Source organism: Mirounga angustirostris, unplaced genomic scaffold (genome assembly GCF_029215605.1).
Source record: "Mirounga angustirostris isolate CCGP_5_RB_7025 unplaced genomic scaffold, mMirAng1.0.hap1 SCAF_16, whole genome shotgun sequence".
Classification (NCBI taxonomy): Eukaryota; Metazoa; Chordata; class Mammalia; order Carnivora; family Phocidae; genus Mirounga; species Mirounga angustirostris.
The window spans coordinates 25,949,997-25,968,375 of NW_026991724.1; the positions used below are offsets into that span (position 1 = coordinate 25,949,997).

At 38.3% G+C, this 18,379-nt stretch overlaps 1 protein-coding gene across 8 annotated transcripts in view; it reads left to right on the plus strand.

Moving 5' to 3' along the window:
• The window catches only part of CNOT1 (CCR4-NOT transcription complex subunit 1), a 108,426-nt gene that overhangs the window by 36,869 nt on the left and 53,178 nt on the right, over window positions 1–18,379 (plus strand). For all 8 annotated transcript variants that reach the window (XM_045891008.3, XM_064580638.1, XM_045891011.3 and 5 more), the window contains exons 3-14: window positions 4,847–4,954; window positions 5,514–5,612; window positions 5,995–6,063; window positions 6,151–6,205; window positions 6,674–6,877; window positions 6,977–7,145; window positions 9,209–9,335; window positions 9,486–9,596; window positions 12,508–12,678; window positions 13,083–13,210; window positions 15,116–15,356; window positions 17,981–18,100. In XM_045891008.3, coding sequence (XP_045746964.1) covers window positions 4,847–4,954; window positions 5,514–5,612; window positions 5,995–6,063; window positions 6,151–6,205; window positions 6,674–6,877; window positions 6,977–7,145; window positions 9,209–9,335; window positions 9,486–9,596; window positions 12,508–12,678; window positions 13,083–13,210; window positions 15,116–15,356; window positions 17,981–18,100 — 1,602 coding nt within the window. The remainder of the gene's footprint in view (window positions 1–4,846; window positions 4,955–5,513; window positions 5,613–5,994; window positions 6,064–6,150; window positions 6,206–6,673; window positions 6,878–6,976; window positions 7,146–9,208; window positions 9,336–9,485; window positions 9,597–12,507; window positions 12,679–13,082; window positions 13,211–15,115; window positions 15,357–17,980; window positions 18,101–18,379) is intronic.

An 18,379-nucleotide genomic window follows, 5' to 3' on the forward strand; every position in this document is an offset into this window, starting at 1 on the left:
CTTCAAGAGTATGTTTCAGAGAGAGAGAGAGATGGGGGAGAAGGAACACAAGCAGGGGGAGCGGGAGAGGGAGAAGCAGGCTTCCTGCTGAGCAGGGAGCCCGATGCGGGGCTCGATCCCAGGACCCTGGGATCATGACCGGAGCTGAAGGCAGACTATTAACAACAGAGCCACCCAGGTGCCCCTTTCAAGAGTATGTTTTATTGGAAATGGAAATTAAAAAGTTTTTTGTTATTCAAGAATAGAAAAAAGTTGGGGTGCCTGGGTGGCTCAGTTGGTTGGGCGGCTGCCTTCGGCTCAGGTCATGATCCTGGAGTCCCAGGATCGAGTCCCACATCGGGCTCCCTGCTCGGTGGGGAGTCTGCTTCTCCCTCTCACCCTCCCCCCTCTCATGTACTCGCTCTCTCTAATTCTCTCTCTCTCAAATAAATAAATAAAATCTTAAAAAAAAAAAAAAACCCAGAAAAAAGTACTAAAGTTCCACCATCTTCTACTTAGAAGTTTGAAAGTTTTGTCCTTTAAATTATTTTCATGTTAGAACTACTCTGTATATTTGCTGCACAGTTTTATCATGTTTTTTCAATGTAGTAAACTTTTTAAAGATTTTATTTTTCATTTATTTGGGAGCGAGAGCACAAGAGGGAGAAGCAGACTCCCTGCTGAGGAGGGAGCCTGATGCGCAGTCTATGTCTAGTCGCTTAACCAACTGAGCCACCCAGGCGCCCCAGTAAACGGTTTCAGATAAATGCACTATTTTTTATAAAGTAACCCAAAGTATTCATACGGATAATATAATAAAAATAGAATCAGTATTTTTAAGAGTTAAAATTGTTTAACAAGTATGAAAAATATCACGATGCTTCATTAGTTCCATAGAGTATATTAGAGTCTAAAACTGTGATCATTGTAATGTAGAGAGTTACTGCCTTCAATTTAAATTTTAAAAATCTGGTAGTTTTTTTTGAAGTGGGGGAGTGGTAGAGGGAGAGGGAGAGAATCTTAAGCAAGCTTCATGCACAGTGCAGAGCCAACTCAGGGCTCAAGGCTCTATCTCATAACCTTGAGATCATGACTTGAGCTTAACCAACTGAGCCACCTAGGTGCCCCCAAATTTGGTACCTTATAATTGTGTAAAATCTTGGGCTTTTTGTTGTTGTTGTTGCAGGCACAAATCATCAGAAAACTACTGGTTTATCAATATTCCACCCAAGGAAAGATTTAACAAGGATTAATAGGGATTCTCACTATGGAAGTTAGTTGACTACCTCGTAAGATTAATCATTACCATTTGTGGACAGCCTTACTAGGAATTTCCTTACAATGAGCTAAAATAAATATTCGAGGCTCTTTTTCTGTATAAGATTTATTATTTCATGTAATTACCCTTCACACAATTAAGTCTTTAATTCTTTCTCATGTGTTCTCTAGGGCAAATAGTGCCCCATTTTTCTAACCATTTCACATGATTTCTGAATCTCTACCATTGGAAATGCACTATTTGTTAATGTCCCTCTTAATATGTGACTTCTAGATGAGAATTTGTTACTCTAGCCACAGATCAGATCATTATAGAAGTATTGTAGATTGTATTTGATACAGTTAATTTATTTTTAATGTAGCCTAAAGATTTTATTATCAGATTGTAATGTACTTAACTAAAACTTTGAATAATTTTACTGGTCTCCCCTGTCCAATGGGTGGAATGGTTTAAATTTTAAGTGAAAATGCATGGGGCTTGATCTTGTGGGATCAAGGTTTTATTTCAACATCTTTGCAATCCAAGATCATGCTTTTATTTTTTTTTAAAGATTTTTTTATTTATTTGACAGAGACACAGCGAGAGAGGGAACACAAGTAGGGGGAGCGGGGGAGGGAGAAGCAGGCCTCCTGCAGAGCAGGGAGCCCAATGGGGGGCTCTATCCCAGGACCCTGGGATCATGATCCAAGCTGAAGGCAGATGCTTAACGACTGAGTCACCCACGTGCCCCAACATTTTTTTGTTTTTTAAAAATTTTATTTGAGAGAGAGCGTGTGCGAGCAGGGAGGGGCAGAGGAGGAGGGAGAAAGAATCTGAAGCAACCTCCACACTGAGTGCAGAGCCTGACGTGGGGCTCGATCCCACAACCTTGAGATCATGACCCAAGCTGAAACCAGGAGTCTGACGCTTAACTGACTGAGCCACCCAGGTGCCCCTGTTTTGTTTGTTTGTTTGGTCGGTCATTGATAGTGTAGTGGAATATCTCTTCCAGTTTTTAGATTGGTGTAACAGCAACAGATAAGTCAGTAGGTTCCTTAACTGTGATCTAGGCTCTTGATTCCCTGTGACCTTTTTTTTTGGTTATTAAATGTATTTAGATACTATTTACTTTTTGCCTCAAATGATCTTTCCTCAGGCTCTATCTGTGGTGGTTGTCACCTCAGTATTTTAAGTCTCAGCTTATATGTTACATCATTAGGAAGGCCTTTCTGATGCACCATTCTCCTTTCCTATTCATATCACATAACCTTGTTTTGTTTTTTTAAATGACAGTTAATAATATCAGAAATTCTTCATACTTTTTTCCCCTGTGAGAACATACTTCGTGAGAGCTACAGAGCCCATTGGTCTCTCTTGCTGTATTGAATAGTATCTCAAATATTTGTTAAGCCAGATATTCTTTTTTTTTTCTTCCTAAAGATTTTATTTATTTATTTATTTGACAGAGAGAGGGAGAGAGAGAGCAAGCACACCTGCACAAGTAGGCAGAGCGCCAGGGAGAGGGAGGAGGCTCCCTGCTGAGCGGAGATTCCCGATGCAGGGCTCAATCCCAGGACCCTGGGATCATGACCTGAGCCAAAGGCAGACACTTAACTGAGCCACCCAGGGACCCCAAAGCCAAATATTTTTGTTCATTTGAGGGAGAGGTCCATTTGGTTGGAACATAAGTAATTTTCTTCCTAATTAATTGGAATTGCCTCTTTAAGATGTTTTTAGCATTCTGGGGGATAGGAAAAAATAATCTGTTTTTACAGGACTTAAGGAACTGTAAGAACCCATAGAAACAATATATTGTGAGTAGGTTCACAGTAATTTTTAGAGATGCAGAGGTTCTTATTTAATTATCTGATTTTATTGATTTTTAACTTTAAGATGTCTGTGGGACAGTGTAAAAATTGGTCTTATTTAACCCCCTGCATTTTCTGCGTGGGGAAAACTGAAACTGAAATAACTTAGCCAGGTACCACATAATCATGATTCAGTGGAAAGCGCATAGGCTTTGGAGTTGGGCTATAAATTCTGATTTCTCAGCTCATCCACTATGGGATTTAAGGCTCGTGTAGTCTGATATAAGTGTTCATCTCTTCATCTATAAAATTGCAGTAAATTTTGCAGAGTTGTTGAAGATTAAACCAAAGAATCCCAGGATCATACTTAGCCTAAAATGTAAGAAAATATTATTTGTATTTTTAAAAAGCATTTAATAAACAAATGATTACTTACTGTGTGCTAAGCTTTTTTCTAGGTGCGAAGAAGTGAGCACAACTACTCAAATTCCCTCTCTTATGCAACTTAAAGTCTAGTGAGGGACATAGAAAATAAATTACCAGGTGGTCATAAGCTCTATGGGGAAAAGTAAAGCAGGGTGAAGGGGTGATGATGGGGCTGGTCATGTAGTTATGAAAGGAACTGAGAGAACAGCCCATGTGTAGATAATTGAAGCTTTCTAATTAGAATAACAAGTACAAACATTGGTAAATTTGAGAAACAGCAAGAAACTAATGGAGCTTGAGGGCAGCATCTAAAGTACTGAAATCAGACGGGGTTTTTTTTATTTTTTAAGATTTTATTTATTTATATGACAGAGAGAGACAGCGAGAACAGGAACACAAGCAGGGGGAGTGGGAGAGGGAGAAGCAGGCTTCCCGCTGAGCAGGGAGCCCGATGTGGGACTCGATCCCAGGACCCTGGGATCATGACCTGAGCTGAAGGCAGACGCTTAACGACTGAGCCACCAGGCGCCCCAGATGGTCTTCTTATTTTTATTTATTTATTTATTTATTTTTAATTTTTTTAAAAGATTTTATTTATTTATTTGAGAGAGAGAGTGAGAGAGAGAGAGAGAGCACAAGAGGGGGGAGCCGGAGAGGGAGAAGCAGACTCCCTGCCAAGCAGGGAGCCCAATGTGGGACTCGATCCTGGGACTCCAGGATCATGACCTGAGCCGAAGGCAGTCGCTTAACCAACTGAGCCACCCAGGCGCCCCGTTTTTTTTATTTTTGTGTATTTATCTTTTTTTAAGTAAGCTCCACGCCCGGTGTGTAGCCAAATTCAAGGCTTGAACTCAAAACCCTGAGATCAAGACCTGAGCTGAGATCACTGAGCCACCCTGTGTCCCCAGACTGGTTTTTTAGGGAGTTGCCTTGTAGGCTATTGGAAAGAGTTACAGTTGTGTTAGAGAGATTTCAAGTTAAATTTTTAGGGCATAAATAATGCATAGAAAAAGTGATATTTTCATAACTCCAGTTACAGAATTGTTGCGTTATAACTTAAAAAAAAAAAACAACAACAAAAACTCTGCATTCTTACTACATGTCATTTATGCTACTTGGTGTTTTGGTTTAGATAATGACCAAAGTACACACAGTTATTTATATGGACTAATTAATTTCTTCTATATTTTCCTGCCAGTGACTGTAGGAAGCATTTAAAAAACACATAATTATAAAATACGTGTACGTCTATTACATTAATTCCTATAACTCTTATTCAAAATGAACAATTAATGTAATTTGGGATTTTGCCTAGAGATTTTTTTTTTAATCCTTCTTAATGGCGTCTACAAATTTGTATTTTTGGTCTTTCTAGATTGTGAATCGGCACGGTCCTGAGGCAGACAGGCATTTATTACGCTGCCTATTTTCGCATGTGGATTTCAGTGGCGATGGTAAAAGCAGTGGCAAAGATTTTCATCAGGTATTGGGGCTTACATAGTTTATGTTTACTTAGATCTAGTTGTTTAGTGAATTGCATTTTGGGCATTGTGTAGCAAATACACCTACAGAACATCCAGAGATAATGTTACCTGAACGGCTAGAAGGTATTGGGACTTGTCCTTTTTTTTGTCCTTCCCTTCTCCTGCCTGGCTGCAGACCATTAATAGCTACCTAGGTCAGGCTTAGATTGCTGGGAATCAGACCTGCCTGCAGGAAGCAGGAATGTGGGGGAAGTCTTGCTTGACCAGTAAGGCAGAGAGGGAATCTCTTTTTCTAGAAAGAATTTCTTTGGCTTAATTTTCAGTCTGGTAGTAGTTTGTCATTATATTGTTCTTTATAGTTATCTTGTCAAGGGAAACTATTCTGTAGAGGTGTTGGTGTTAACTTACTGCTAGTAGACTCTAAGTAGTTTAAATGGGATTTTTAAAGAGGTAATTTTGATAATGTATAGAAACAATATACAATTAGTGTTCTGAGCACCTCTATGTTTGTGAAGATGAATGTTAGTGCTAATGAAGATTCACTTTTTATTTTTAAAGACTCAGTTTCTGATTCAGGAGTGTGCGTCGCTGATTACAAAGCCAAATTTTATCTCGACGCTGTCCTATGCCATTGATAATCCATTGCACTATCAGAAGGTTGGTATTGCTTTTATCTTTAGTAGTCCTAAGAACGTGACTTTCTAAAAAGGCCTTAAACCTTGATCTCATAATGACAGGTCTTAATTTAAAAATTGTAGTAGTTTCTTTGGGGTTTTTTAGTTTTCTAGCAAAATCAAGACAGTTAGTTTGATAATAAGTAGAAACTTACTAAAACCAGATCATGTGAAGGCTTAAGATTGTCAGTTCACAGTCCTAGGACATGAGGTATTGTTTCTATCATGACTACAGAATTCTGTCACTTCTGTGTAGCACCATAATTGGGTGAATAGATATGTTTATAAAACTTCTTGAAAATTGTTCTTTTTTTTTTTTTTTTTTAAGTTCTTCTTGTTTTAAAATAAAGTTTGGTTTGTTTCAGAGTTTAAAGCCTGCACCCCACTTATTTGCCCAGCTGAGTAAAGTTCTCAAGTTAAGCAAAGTACAAGAGGTAAGTGATTTAAGAAGAGAGATAGGCAAAATTGGAATTACAAACAGTTACTTGACTCTTTGATCAATCTAACCCCTCTTGTTTCAGGTAATTTTTGGCCTTGCCCTCTTAAATTCTTCCAGCTCAGATCTCAGAGGTTTTGGTAAGTTCTTTTTTTCTTAAAGATCCTGTAGTGAAGTTATTTCTTTAAAATCCACGAGTTTTTGAATCTTGAGGCTCCATAGATTAGAGAGTAAGATAATCTAAGATTATTTTCTTTTGGTCTGTCTTATGAATGTATGTATGGTAAAAACATTATAAAACTTACCTTCATAACCATATTTAAGTGTATAGTTTAGTAGTGTTAACTGTATTCACATTGTGTAAGAGATGTCTGAAACTTCTTCATTTTGCAAAACTGGAACACTGTACCCACTGAACAACTCTCCATCCCACCCGGTCCTTGGCAATTGGCCTCTTATTTTATACCTGCCGACTACAGCTGTGAAAACATTAAGAGGGTGAGGGGTGAGTTGGTGAATGAGAATGATGGTCATCTGTGTTCTGATGGGACTTTTTACCTATTGTGGTGCAATAATAACTTGTGGTTTTTGGTTTACCTGACTTCCAGCTGCCCAGTTTATCAAACAGAAGCTTCCTGATCTTCTGCGTTCATACATTGACGCAGACGTCAGTGGAAATCAAGAAGGTGGCTTCCAAGATATAGCAATAGAGGTCCTACATCTCCTCCTCTCCCATCTCCTCTTTGGGCAGAAGGGAGCCTTTGGAGTTGGACAGGAACAAATAGACGCTTTTCTTAAGACGCTGCGCAGAGGTAAAAGAGTGTCTGTTGCCTACAAAAGATGATTTCTTTGGATGAACACAAACATACTTTAATCAGTATAGCAGTTGTAATCTTCTTTTTCTCCTTCAGATTTTCCCCAGGAACGCTGTCCCGTGGTGCTTGCACCACTTTTATACCCTGAAAAACGGGACATTCTAATGGACAGGATCCTGCCTGATTCCGGAGGGGTAGCTAAAACCATGATGGAGAGCTCCTTGGCTGATTTTATGCAGGAAGTAGGCTATGGCTTTTGTTCAAGGTTGGTAGTGAAACATAACTAAACTTCTGATAACTCTCGTGCCACATATGATGTAATTCTTTAAGGCAAGTTCCTAAGATTAGTTAATGTGCCATCATCTTTGCCTCTGAGGAGTATTGCTTCTAAAGTTTTGCTTCTAAATTTAATTTTCCACATACAGGCATACCTCATTTTATATGCTTCACTTTATTGTGCTTCACAGATATTGCACTTTTTTCCCAAACTGAAGTTTGTGGCAACTCCATGTCAGGCAGGTCTGTTGGCACCATTTTTCCAACAGCATTTGCTTATTGCTTTGTGTCACATTTTGACATTTCTCACAATATTTCAAACTTTTTCATTACTGTGTTTGTTAATGGTGATCTGTCATCAGTGATTACAACTCACCGAAAGCTCAGATGACGGCTAGCAATTTTTAGCGAAAAAGTATTTTTTAATTCAGGTATGTACAATAATGCTATTGCACATGCAGTAGACCTACAGTATAGAGTAAACATAACTTACTTACGCCAGGAAATGAAAAAGTTGATTTGATTTATTGTGGTCATCTGGAACTAACTAATCCCACAAAAATCTCCCAGGTTTGCCTGTATTAGTTTTGGTTACAGGTATAAATACTCTAGTGGCTAGATTTTTATTTCCTTCTCCTCCCCTAGTTTCTTAAATTTAGAAATCAGAGGTTCCTAGTCTAGTTGCCAGGATAGACAGTTTCAGCTTTTGGAGGAAAGGGAGAGCATTGATGCAAGTGTTTATGGAAATTGTATCAATTCCTACCTGACGTGTTTGATTTTCTCTAACCTAGCTGTACCTTCAAATCCCCACTGTGCCTTCATTTTCTACAACTTTCCTTTTTTCCTTGTTTAACATAGCTGCCTCTTGAATGTTTTTCTCTCTTGTTAGGGACACCAAAGGAAATAACTTTCACCCTGTTAGTAGCACTTATGACTGTGATAAAATGGATTATCAGTATTTTCTTGAGAGTTAATTAAGGTTATTAATGCGTTCTGCTTTGACTTTAAGTGTAACTTTTTTTTTTTTTTTTAAGATTTTATTTATTTATTTGAGAGAGAGAGAATGAGAGACAGAGAGCATGAGAGGGAGGAGGGTCAGAGGGAGAAGCAGACTCCCCGCTGAGCAGGGAGCCCGATGCGGGACTCGATCCCGGGACTCCAGGATCATGACCTGAGCTGAAGGCAGTCGCTCAACCAACTGAGCCACCCAGGCGCCCCTAAGTGTAACTTTTAATGTTTTTCAAACTCTTCATAGAAACCCAATTTCCAGTTATTTTTGAAAATATATTTGTTGGGTGTGAAATTGTGCCTGGCATAAAACTTTGTTTAGTTAAACTTTCAAGGAGCAAAGTAGAAGAGTCAGGATACATTTTCAAGGCTTTGTACATATCAGAATAATCAAACTCACCTTTAGTATCAGCATTTCATTATATATATATATATATATATATATGTATGTATGTATATAGTGGGGGGAGGAGGGTCAGAGGGAGAGAGAGAATCTTAATTTCCACACTGGGTTTTGTGTCATGACCTTGAGATCATGTCGTGAGCTGAAATCAGGAGTCGATATTTAACCAGCTGAGCCTCCTAGGTGCCCTAAGTATCAGTATTTTAATTTTGATTCATATTGAGGATGGAGGAATTTAATTTTGTTTTAGTGAAAGATAATCATTACTCTTGGCTCGAATTTTCTTCCATTGATCTTCTAAACTTTTTCCATTTTCTTTTTTTCCTCCAGTTTTATTGAGCAATAATTGATATACATCACTGTACAAGTTCAAGCATATAGCATGATGGTTTGATTTACATATATGGTTTGATTTACGTATATTATGAAGTGATTACCATAAGCGATTAGGCTAATACCCATCTTCTCATACAGATACAGTGAAAAGGAAAAGTTTTCCCATATTCTTAGTTAAGTAGGTGCTTTTTATATTCCTAGCTATATAAAATAACATGGAATGAAGCTTATATTAGTAAAAATCTAAGGACTTAACCTTGGTATTGAAGGTGTAGCGTTTTCCTGAGGTTTAATTTCTGTTTCAGTATTGAAGAATGTCGCAATATAATCATGCAGTTTGGTGTTCGGGAGGTCACAGCTGCCCAGGTTGCCAGGGTTTTGGGGATGATGGCTCGAACTCATTCAGGATTGACAGATGGAATTCCATTACAGGTAAATATAGAAATCAGCTATTTTACAATGTGAATTAATATCCTGGACCTCCTTTATTTTATTTATTAAATTACAGTATGTTTGTTCTACCAACCATAGCTGAACACATTAAGTATTTGGGTTTGTTTAATTCAAATTTTACTTGTACAGAGTATCTCTGCTCCTGGCAGTGGGATCTGGAGTGATGGAAAAGATAAGAGTGATGGAGCACAGGCACACACATGGAATGTAGAAGTCTTGATTGATGTTCTCAAGGAACTGGTGAGTACATGTAACCATGATTTTACATTCATGATGTTAATATGATAGAGCCTAAAGAAAGCAAATTATAATAAATAAAATGCTCAGCCGAATGAGAGCAGCAATGTTTTGGGGTTCCCGACTTCATTGGCTCTAAAGTAATGAACTTTACAGGGTGATTATGTTCTGGAGATGGTTCATAATCAAATACCAGTTTTGTTCATTAGGAGTTGTTGCTGTGCAATTCTCAGCGGCACTGCTGAGGTGATTTGGTGGAATCCTGGTGTGTGGTTATTTTGGAGGAACAAATTTATTGCACAGTAATGATTGTTTAAAGAATTACTGAGAAGGGAGGCCTTCTGAATATTTTATGGAAAGTGCAACAAAAATCCTGTTATCTTGTTTATGGTGGATAAGGATAATAAAATGCATACTTCTCTTACTACTTCCACTTCTAAAATATCCACAAACTAAATAATTTGCCCCCAGATAAACAAAGTACCTCTCCTGAAATGTTAAAATGCTTAAATAAAACATGTAGGAATGAAACCTTGAGAATTTAAAAGGGAGTGATAAAGTGTAGTCAGTGGGAGAATAGTGGAGTCAGGATATATGTAATATCTTCAGTCTCATCCATAAAATGGCAAGGAACAAAATACAACTTTGAAGACTATGTATATATATGTATAACAATAATATTCCTTATCAGGTGTCAGGACATTTATCCTAATTCTCATTTTTAGTTTTCTGTGTTTGTAATTTATCGGTATAATTGGGTTACAGTTGTCTATATGACATTCTTTTTTTTTTAATGTACTAAGTTCTTTTTTTTTAAATTTTATTTTTAGATTTTATTTATTAGAGACAGAGATAGTGAGAGAGAGAGCACAAGTGGGAAGGAGAGAGAGAAGCAGTCTGCCCACAGAGCAGGGAGCCCGATGGGGGACTCGATCCCAGGACCCTGGGATCATGACCTGAGCCGAAGGCAGATGCTTAACCGACTGAGCCACCCAGGCACCCTCTATATGACATTCTTATTAACAACATCATGGATTTTTAAATTTTTCTTGATAGTGGATGGATTTATAGTATTCAGATTTATTCTCCTTTATTAATAGGAAAAAATAATACTTGATCTTGGCAGAAAATTTGGATATGGGAAATAAAAAGTTTCATTACGTATGGATACCACTTAATGTTTTGATTTTATCCTGTGGTGGTCATGCAAAAGTAAAAATACGCCCTTTTCACTCAGTAGTTCCATCATTGTACTTTACTGCCTTACTGAAAATAATCTCTTTTTAAAAATTGCAGACAAGAACAGTATTTAATGTTACCTCAACCTATTTTCTGTTTTCAGAGAGTGCAAAAGGCTATAAAACTGAGAGCCTGCACTGTGGGTTTGAACAGTTGAGTTAGTAACCTCTTTTCTTCCTTCCTTTTCTTCTCATATATTAGAGTTTTCTGTACATTTTTTTGTAGGCAGGGAGCAGAAGACAGCTTGATTTTGGGTGAACAATTTGTTTCTCCATTGCCCACCAAAGATGAGAGGAAGAAACCACAGGGGATTCTCACAGTCTTACCAAACTTACCTGTGGATTTATTAAATTCGTTTCTATGATAATGCTATTTAATAGTACATTATTGGTTCTGTACTGTTACAGTCAGTCCTTAAAACAAATTTTAGAAAGAAAAAGAAAACTTATTTTCTGAATGTTGTTACCTTAGAATGAATACTTCTTTTGAAGTTTGTTCTTTGTACCGTTGGAAGCAAGCGTTAATATGTTCATGGCTTGCAAGGAGTCACCTTAGAGCAAAACTAAACTGTCCATGATGCTTTGAGGAATTTTAAGTACAGGGAAGCCTGGGTGGCTCGGTTGTTAATCGTCTGTCTTCGGCTCGGGTCATGATCCCCGGGGTCCTGGGATCGAGCCCCGCATCTGGCTCCCTGCTCAGCGGGAAGCCTGCTTCTCCCTCTCCCTCTGCCTGCTGCTCCCACTGCTTGTGCTCACTCTCTCTGTCAAATAAATAAGTAAAATCTTAAAAAAAAAAAAAAAAAAAGTGGAGTTTTAAGTACATAGTGTGGAAAGCCTTTTTCTTTTCAAGCATAAAATAAACTTAGTACTTCGTGCAGAGTGGTAAATTATCTTCTATAAACTTGTTTCCTTTGCTTTATGTTTTCTTAAGGAATCTCATACTTTTTTGAATACCTTTTCATAAAACATTTTTTTTAATGGAATTTTCATTTTGACATAAAGAATTTAGACCACTTTCCCTGATGCATACAATTGATATACTTTGTAAGGGAGATCTTTAGTTAATTATGAATGGTATTTGGGGGTGCCTGGGTGGCTCAGCCTGTTAAGTGTCCGACTTGATTGTGACTCCCGTCATGATCTTGGGTTTGTGAGGTGGAGCTCTGTATCAGGCTCTGTGCTCAGCATGGAGTCTGCTTGAGATTCTCTCTCTCCCTCTCCCTCTGCCCTTCCCCCACACGCGAGTGCATGTGTTCTCTATCTCTCTCTCAATAAATCAGATCAGAATGGTATTTGGGATAATTGATTTATCTTTGCAACTTTGTTCCAAGGTAGTAGAATCTTGGTGTAAAAACAAAGAGGCACTAATTGAAGAGTTTTGCCAAACTGGGATGGGATTGTTTGTTGGACTAAGTACGGAAGAGAGAGTTCCACATTATACACTCCCACGGCCATAAGTATGTCATGAACTGAAAGGTTGGAGTGCCTTGCTAGTAGAACCAGTTTATTTTAAATATTAAGAATTACCTTTCTAAGTCCCTAGAAATTCCAGATTATGATTATTTTGAGTTTAGAACATTTTAATTTAATTTCAGATTTAGTTTGGCTCTTTGGATAAAGCATAGAAATGTGTACACTTTTTGTTTATTAGATTTTGAAGTGTTTTTCTGTTTTAGAACCCGAGTTTGAATTTCAAGGAAGTAACTTACGAACTGGACCATCCTGGATTTCAAATTCGTGATAGTAAAGGACTTCATAATGTGGTATATGGCATTCAGAGGGGTCTAGGTATGGAAGTGTTCCCAGTAGACCTCATATATAGACCTTGGAAACATGCAGAAGGCCAGGTAAGTGAAGTGAATGGTGTTTAACTGTAGAAGGGGAAGCAAATAATGACTGACTTCTTTTATAGTGCCATCTATTCATTGATTAAAATATTCTTTTAACATAGAATTTGTTTTGGACAGTGCAGAATAGTACAGACCATCAGTATTTTGAAAAGAATATCATAGTTTAGTACAGTCAGACTAAAAGTGTAGCAAACCATTTTCCGAACTGTTTGTCTCCAAGACCATTTTATCTCCTACCTTTCATGTGTTTGAATGGTCTGTGGTTTTGAAAAGCACATAATTAAGATTTAAAACAAATTGTTATTCTTATAAGATTGAGATTAGCCTGATGAAAATGTTTCAGATTTTTATAGCATTTGCGGTCATTTATGGTAGTAAAGGACTGTTTTCTCTTGTCTCAGCTCTCCTTCATTCAGCATTCCCTTATAAATCCAGAGATCTTCTGTTTTGCTGACTATCCCTGTCATACGGTTGCCACTGATATTCTGAAAGCACCACCAGAAGATGACAATCGAGAAATTGCCACATGGTAAAGACTCTCCTGTAGCTTTTCTTGCAAGGGTCACTTATGCTTTTTTTGCAATACAAAATTAATAGGGAGCAACTACATAGTTAAAAGATTTTAGTGAAACAGTATTTTTAGTGAGCCTTTTTAAACTTTAAATTTTTATAGAAGGATGTTGCTGGATAAAAGTCTGTTTTTAGTTTCCTTATCACTAAATAGTTAAAGTTTTTCCTCTCTAAGGTCTGACAGTGGGTATTCTCTGAACTGTCAAATATTGGAAGGAGGTTTGTACTTCTCCCTTAGTTTAGATCCCTTTCTTATGTCTACAGATATGCTTGCTCTCTTTTCTTTGTAAGTAGCTCAAGATGGCCAACCCATCAGTTCTAATCCTTTCAGCTAAATTACCTAGTTTGAGTTCCAATTCCTAATTTCTGAGGGAGAATCTGACTCTGGCCCAGTACGTTTCTCCTGGAACTCAAGTCACTTCTCTGTAGGAATGTGAGGTAAGGATGGTGAAAGTACTTCCATTACTGTTGACACACAGACACACATACGCACGCATGTGCGTGCGCACGGAGGGAGAGACATGGGCTGGATTGCTCCCCATGGCTGGATTGCTCCCCAAAGGTAACTACTTTTTTCCTAACTGGTTTTCTGAGGCCCTTTTCCAACACAGAACAGATGATTGAATTTTTGGGGCTGTGGGTTGGATTTTTAGGGCAATTTAAAGCCTTTAGATATTGCCAGATCTTCTAAAGCAAGAGATGGTAAACTTCCTGTAACGGGTTAGTTAATATCTGGCTTCCCTGGCCAGATGGTCTCTGTAGCAACTGCTTAACTATTGTCGCACAATATAAATATGGGTGTAGTTCTTTGAACAAAACATTTACTGAAACAGGCAGTAGGTAGGATTGGTCCTGTGGATGTAGTTTGCTGATCCCTGTTCTGAAAGATTGACTCCCACGCAGTAGTTATTTCTAAAGTTCATCCTTTTCGCAGGTGCTAGCAACATTGGATATGCAGGCTTGGTTGATGTTTTTTCCCCTCCTGCCAAGTCTAATGTATATAGCAGTATTTTCTTTTATAAAACTGAAATGTCATAGTGCAGTTAACAATTCCTTAACATAGCTGTACATTCAAGTTTGTCTCAAAAATATCTAACAGTTTGTATGATGAAGAGTCCAGACAGGGTTCATGTAGTTTCTTTTATTCTGTAAGTCTTCCTTTTTTCATTGTCTTTTTTGAAATACAGTTTTTGCCATTGATTTGATAAAGTAATAGGATCTTTTATCCTTTAAACTACCCCATGGTATGGGGTATATGTTTCCTCATGGCATTTAATTTGATCTCTGTCCCCATAGTTTTCATGGACTAAGGGTAGAGTAAGCTCTTGAGATTTGATTAAAGTCAACCACATTCAGCTTGTTGGGACAAGAATAATGCATAGGGGATGTTGTGGACTTCTGAACTTGCTTGAAATCAGGAAGCACTTAACGTAGACCTTGGCATTACCAAAGTAAGTGTTCAGGCTACATTTTTGTGTAGAATTTTTTTGTGTGTATAAATAGGTCTATGTTTATATTTCAGATTTTTGACTATTCCTAAATAAAGTCTGTGATGCTATTTCTATTTTTTATACCAATTACAAAAATCTGTGATGATCTCTCCTTGGTAAGGAGGATCCATGATTATAAAAGTGGTCTGTGGTGTCCCCTCTCCTTCATCACTTACTGTCAACTTGAACTGCCTTTGAAATTAGTCTGCAAGTATACCAGCATACAATTTTAATAGGAACAGCCCCAATTTAAACATTTTTCAAATTGACAACAACTCAGTTTTATTGTGGTAGCTGGTATCACTTATTTGGAAAATAGATTTTTGTATATTTAGGTTTTCATTGACAGAGTATCTTACTTCCATTCTTGTTAGGAAGAGCTTGGATTTGATTGAATCTCTGCTGAGGCTTGCAGAGGTGGGACAATATGAACAAGTCAAACAGCTCTTCAGCTTCCCTATTAAACACTGTCCAGACATGCTGGTATTGGCCTTACTACAAATCAACACCTCTTGGCACACCTTGCGCCATGAGCTCATCTCCACTCTGATGCCAATTTTCCTCGGAAACCATCCTAACTCTGCTATTATTTTGCACTATGCATGGCATGGGCAGGTAAGCAAATGAACTTTTTTTTCTCTTAGTAACTGACATTCTTTGGAGGATGTTCAACTAAATTGTCAGTCTTCATTTATGATACTTTAGAGAAGTGGCACTTCCATAAAGCTTATTTTATGTTTTAATATGTGAATGTTAAAGTCTAAAACTTCAAAGAACAAGTGGGAATAGGCAAAAAAATAATAAATAATTCAGTATTATGAAAGCTCTGTACTACTAGGGCACCAGTATGCTTTTGATAACAGTAAGGAACTTAATTATTTATCATGGAGCCAGAAGGTACTCATGTCACTTTTTTTTTTTTTTTTAAGATTTTATTTATTTATTTGAGAGAAAGAATGAGAGAGAGCATGAGAGGGAAGAGGGTCAGAGGGAGAAGCAGACTCCCCGCTGAGCAGGGAGCCCGATGCGGGACTCGATCCCGGGACTCCAGGATCATGACCTGAGCCGAAGGCAGTCGCTTAACCAACTGAGCCACCCAGGCGCCCTCATGTCACTTTTTAACAGTAAATGGGGGAAGATTATAAATCAATTTAATTGACATTATTTTCTCTTTTATCCATACCCAGCATCTAAATTTTGTTTGTTTCTACTGAAATGCCTTTTAAGCCCTGTGCTTTCCCTCCCTAAGTCTGTAGAATTTATTTAACCTGTAAATATTTTTTTGTGGGGGTGCCTGGGTGGCTCAGTCGCTAAGCGTCTTCCTTCAGCTAAGGTCATGATCCCAGGATTCTGGGATCGAGCCCCACATTGGGCTCCCTGCTCTGCGGGAAGCCTGCTTCTCCCTCTCCCACTCCCCCTGCTTGTGTTCCCTCTCTCACTGTGTCTCTCTGTCAAATAAATAAATAAAATCTTGAAATATATATATATATATATATATATATATATTTGTGCATTGAATTTTTTCCCCAATGGCCTATTGTATTTTTAATAATGACAAATGCAGAAGCTTTAGAAAAAGCAGTTATCAAGCACTTTACACCAAGTGCCCACCCTTTTTTAAAGATTTACTTGTTTAATTGAGAGCGAGTAGGGGAAGGAGCAGAGGGAGACAGTCTCCAAGCAGACGCCCCACTGAGCATGGAGCCCGACACAGGGCTCAGTGAATGTCATGACCCTGAGATCATTTACCTGAGCTGAAACCAAGAGTCAGACGCTTAACCAACTGAGCCACCCAGGCTCCCCTCAAGTACCTTTTTTGGCTATTTTTTTTTTCTTTAATCATGTTTATTCTCAGTAGTTATATACAGGCGCTTAAAAAATTTTGTTAAGATTCTGATATATATATATATATATATATATATATATATATATATATATATATTAAAGATTTTATTTATTTGACAGAGACACAGCAAGAGAGGGAACACACGCCGGGGGAGTGGGAGAGGGAGAGGGAGAAGCAGGCTTCCTGCCGAGCAGGGAGCCTGATGCGGGGCTCGATCCCAGGACCCTGGGATCATGACCTGAGCTGAAGGCAGACGCTTAACGACTGAGCCACCCAGGCCCCCCACGACTCTGGTTTATAAATGAAAACTGTTAGCTTTATTAGTTCTATGCTATTCAGTCAGTTCTCCATTTCTAGAGACTCAAATTACAGGGTAAACTTACAGAATGTTTAACAAGCATTTATCCAAAAGCTTTGCAGCCCGGATATTTTCAGGTCTTTATCACCCCAGCTATGAGGTACAAAGGGCAGGCCAAAAGGAGCAACTCCTCACTCCTTGTTGAATACTTGTTTCATTTTGATCTTCTGTCACTCTAGGACAGTAACTGGAAAGTGATTTAGGTATAGTGATAGCAGTTGCCTTGCCAGTGCTTCTATGAGAACTATTCACTAAATTCCAGCTGTTTATTTCTGTCATTCAGCTACAAGCCTTTATATCAGGCCTCAAAGCCAGGCTGTTTTCTGGAAATAAAGGAAATTGGATAATTACAGAAAAATGAACATTCCCATTTGTGAAAAAGCTAGCTGTAGAATGTACAAGTACCATTCTTAGAAATACTGATAGAATACTATACTGTGCAACATGAGAAATGATTACCTTAAACCAGTTTTAAACATTTATAGATCAGTAATTTTGTAGTTTAATAATAACGAAATTAGGGGCGCCTGGGTGGCTCAGTTGGTTAGGCAACTGCCTTTGGCTCAGGTCATGATCCTGGAGTCCCGGGATCGAGTCCCCTTTCGGGCTCCCTGCTCAGCAGGAGGTCTGCTTCTCCCTCTGCCCTCTTCCCTCTCGTGCTCTCTGTCTCTTCATTCTCTCTCTCAAATAAAAAAAAAAAATAATAACGAAATTATACAAATTTGATGTATCCTCATGTTCATATCGTATTCTATTCTTTTTGAAAAAATATTGGCAGATGTTTTATAGGACAAATATTTACACTGAATGACCCATGGTTTAGGGACAGGCTTTCATTTGGAAGATGTGGAAATAACTTGACTTTCCTACAGAGAATGTCCCTGCAATCACTGCTTGAGGATTGAACTTAATGTCTGCATGGGTACACCTCAATTTTACATATATGTAACAAGTTAAATTAGCTGGGCATTTGCAGTAGTGCCTGTGAAAAAGTTTGCAGAATTGTTATATATAATCCCGTTTTTCTTTTCTTAGGGACAGTCTCCCTCAATCCGCCAACTTATCATGCATGCAATGGCAGAATGGTACATGCGAGGGGAGCAGTATGACCAGGCCAAATTGTCTCGAATACTTGATGTGGCCCAGGACTTGAAGGTGAGCTTGGAGGGACAGGCTAACACTTTTTTTTTTTAAGATTTTATTTATTTATTTGACAGAGACACAGTGAGAGAGGGAACACAAGCAGGGGGAGTGGGAGAGGGAGAAGCAGGCTTCCCGCAGAGCATGGAGCCCGATGCGGGGCTCGATCCCAGGACCCTGAGATCATGACCTGAGCCAAAGGCAGACACTTAACTGACTGAGCCACCCAGGCACCCCCAGGCTAACACTTTTATTTATTAATGAGAAAAGAAAACTTTTTTTTAATAAAGATAT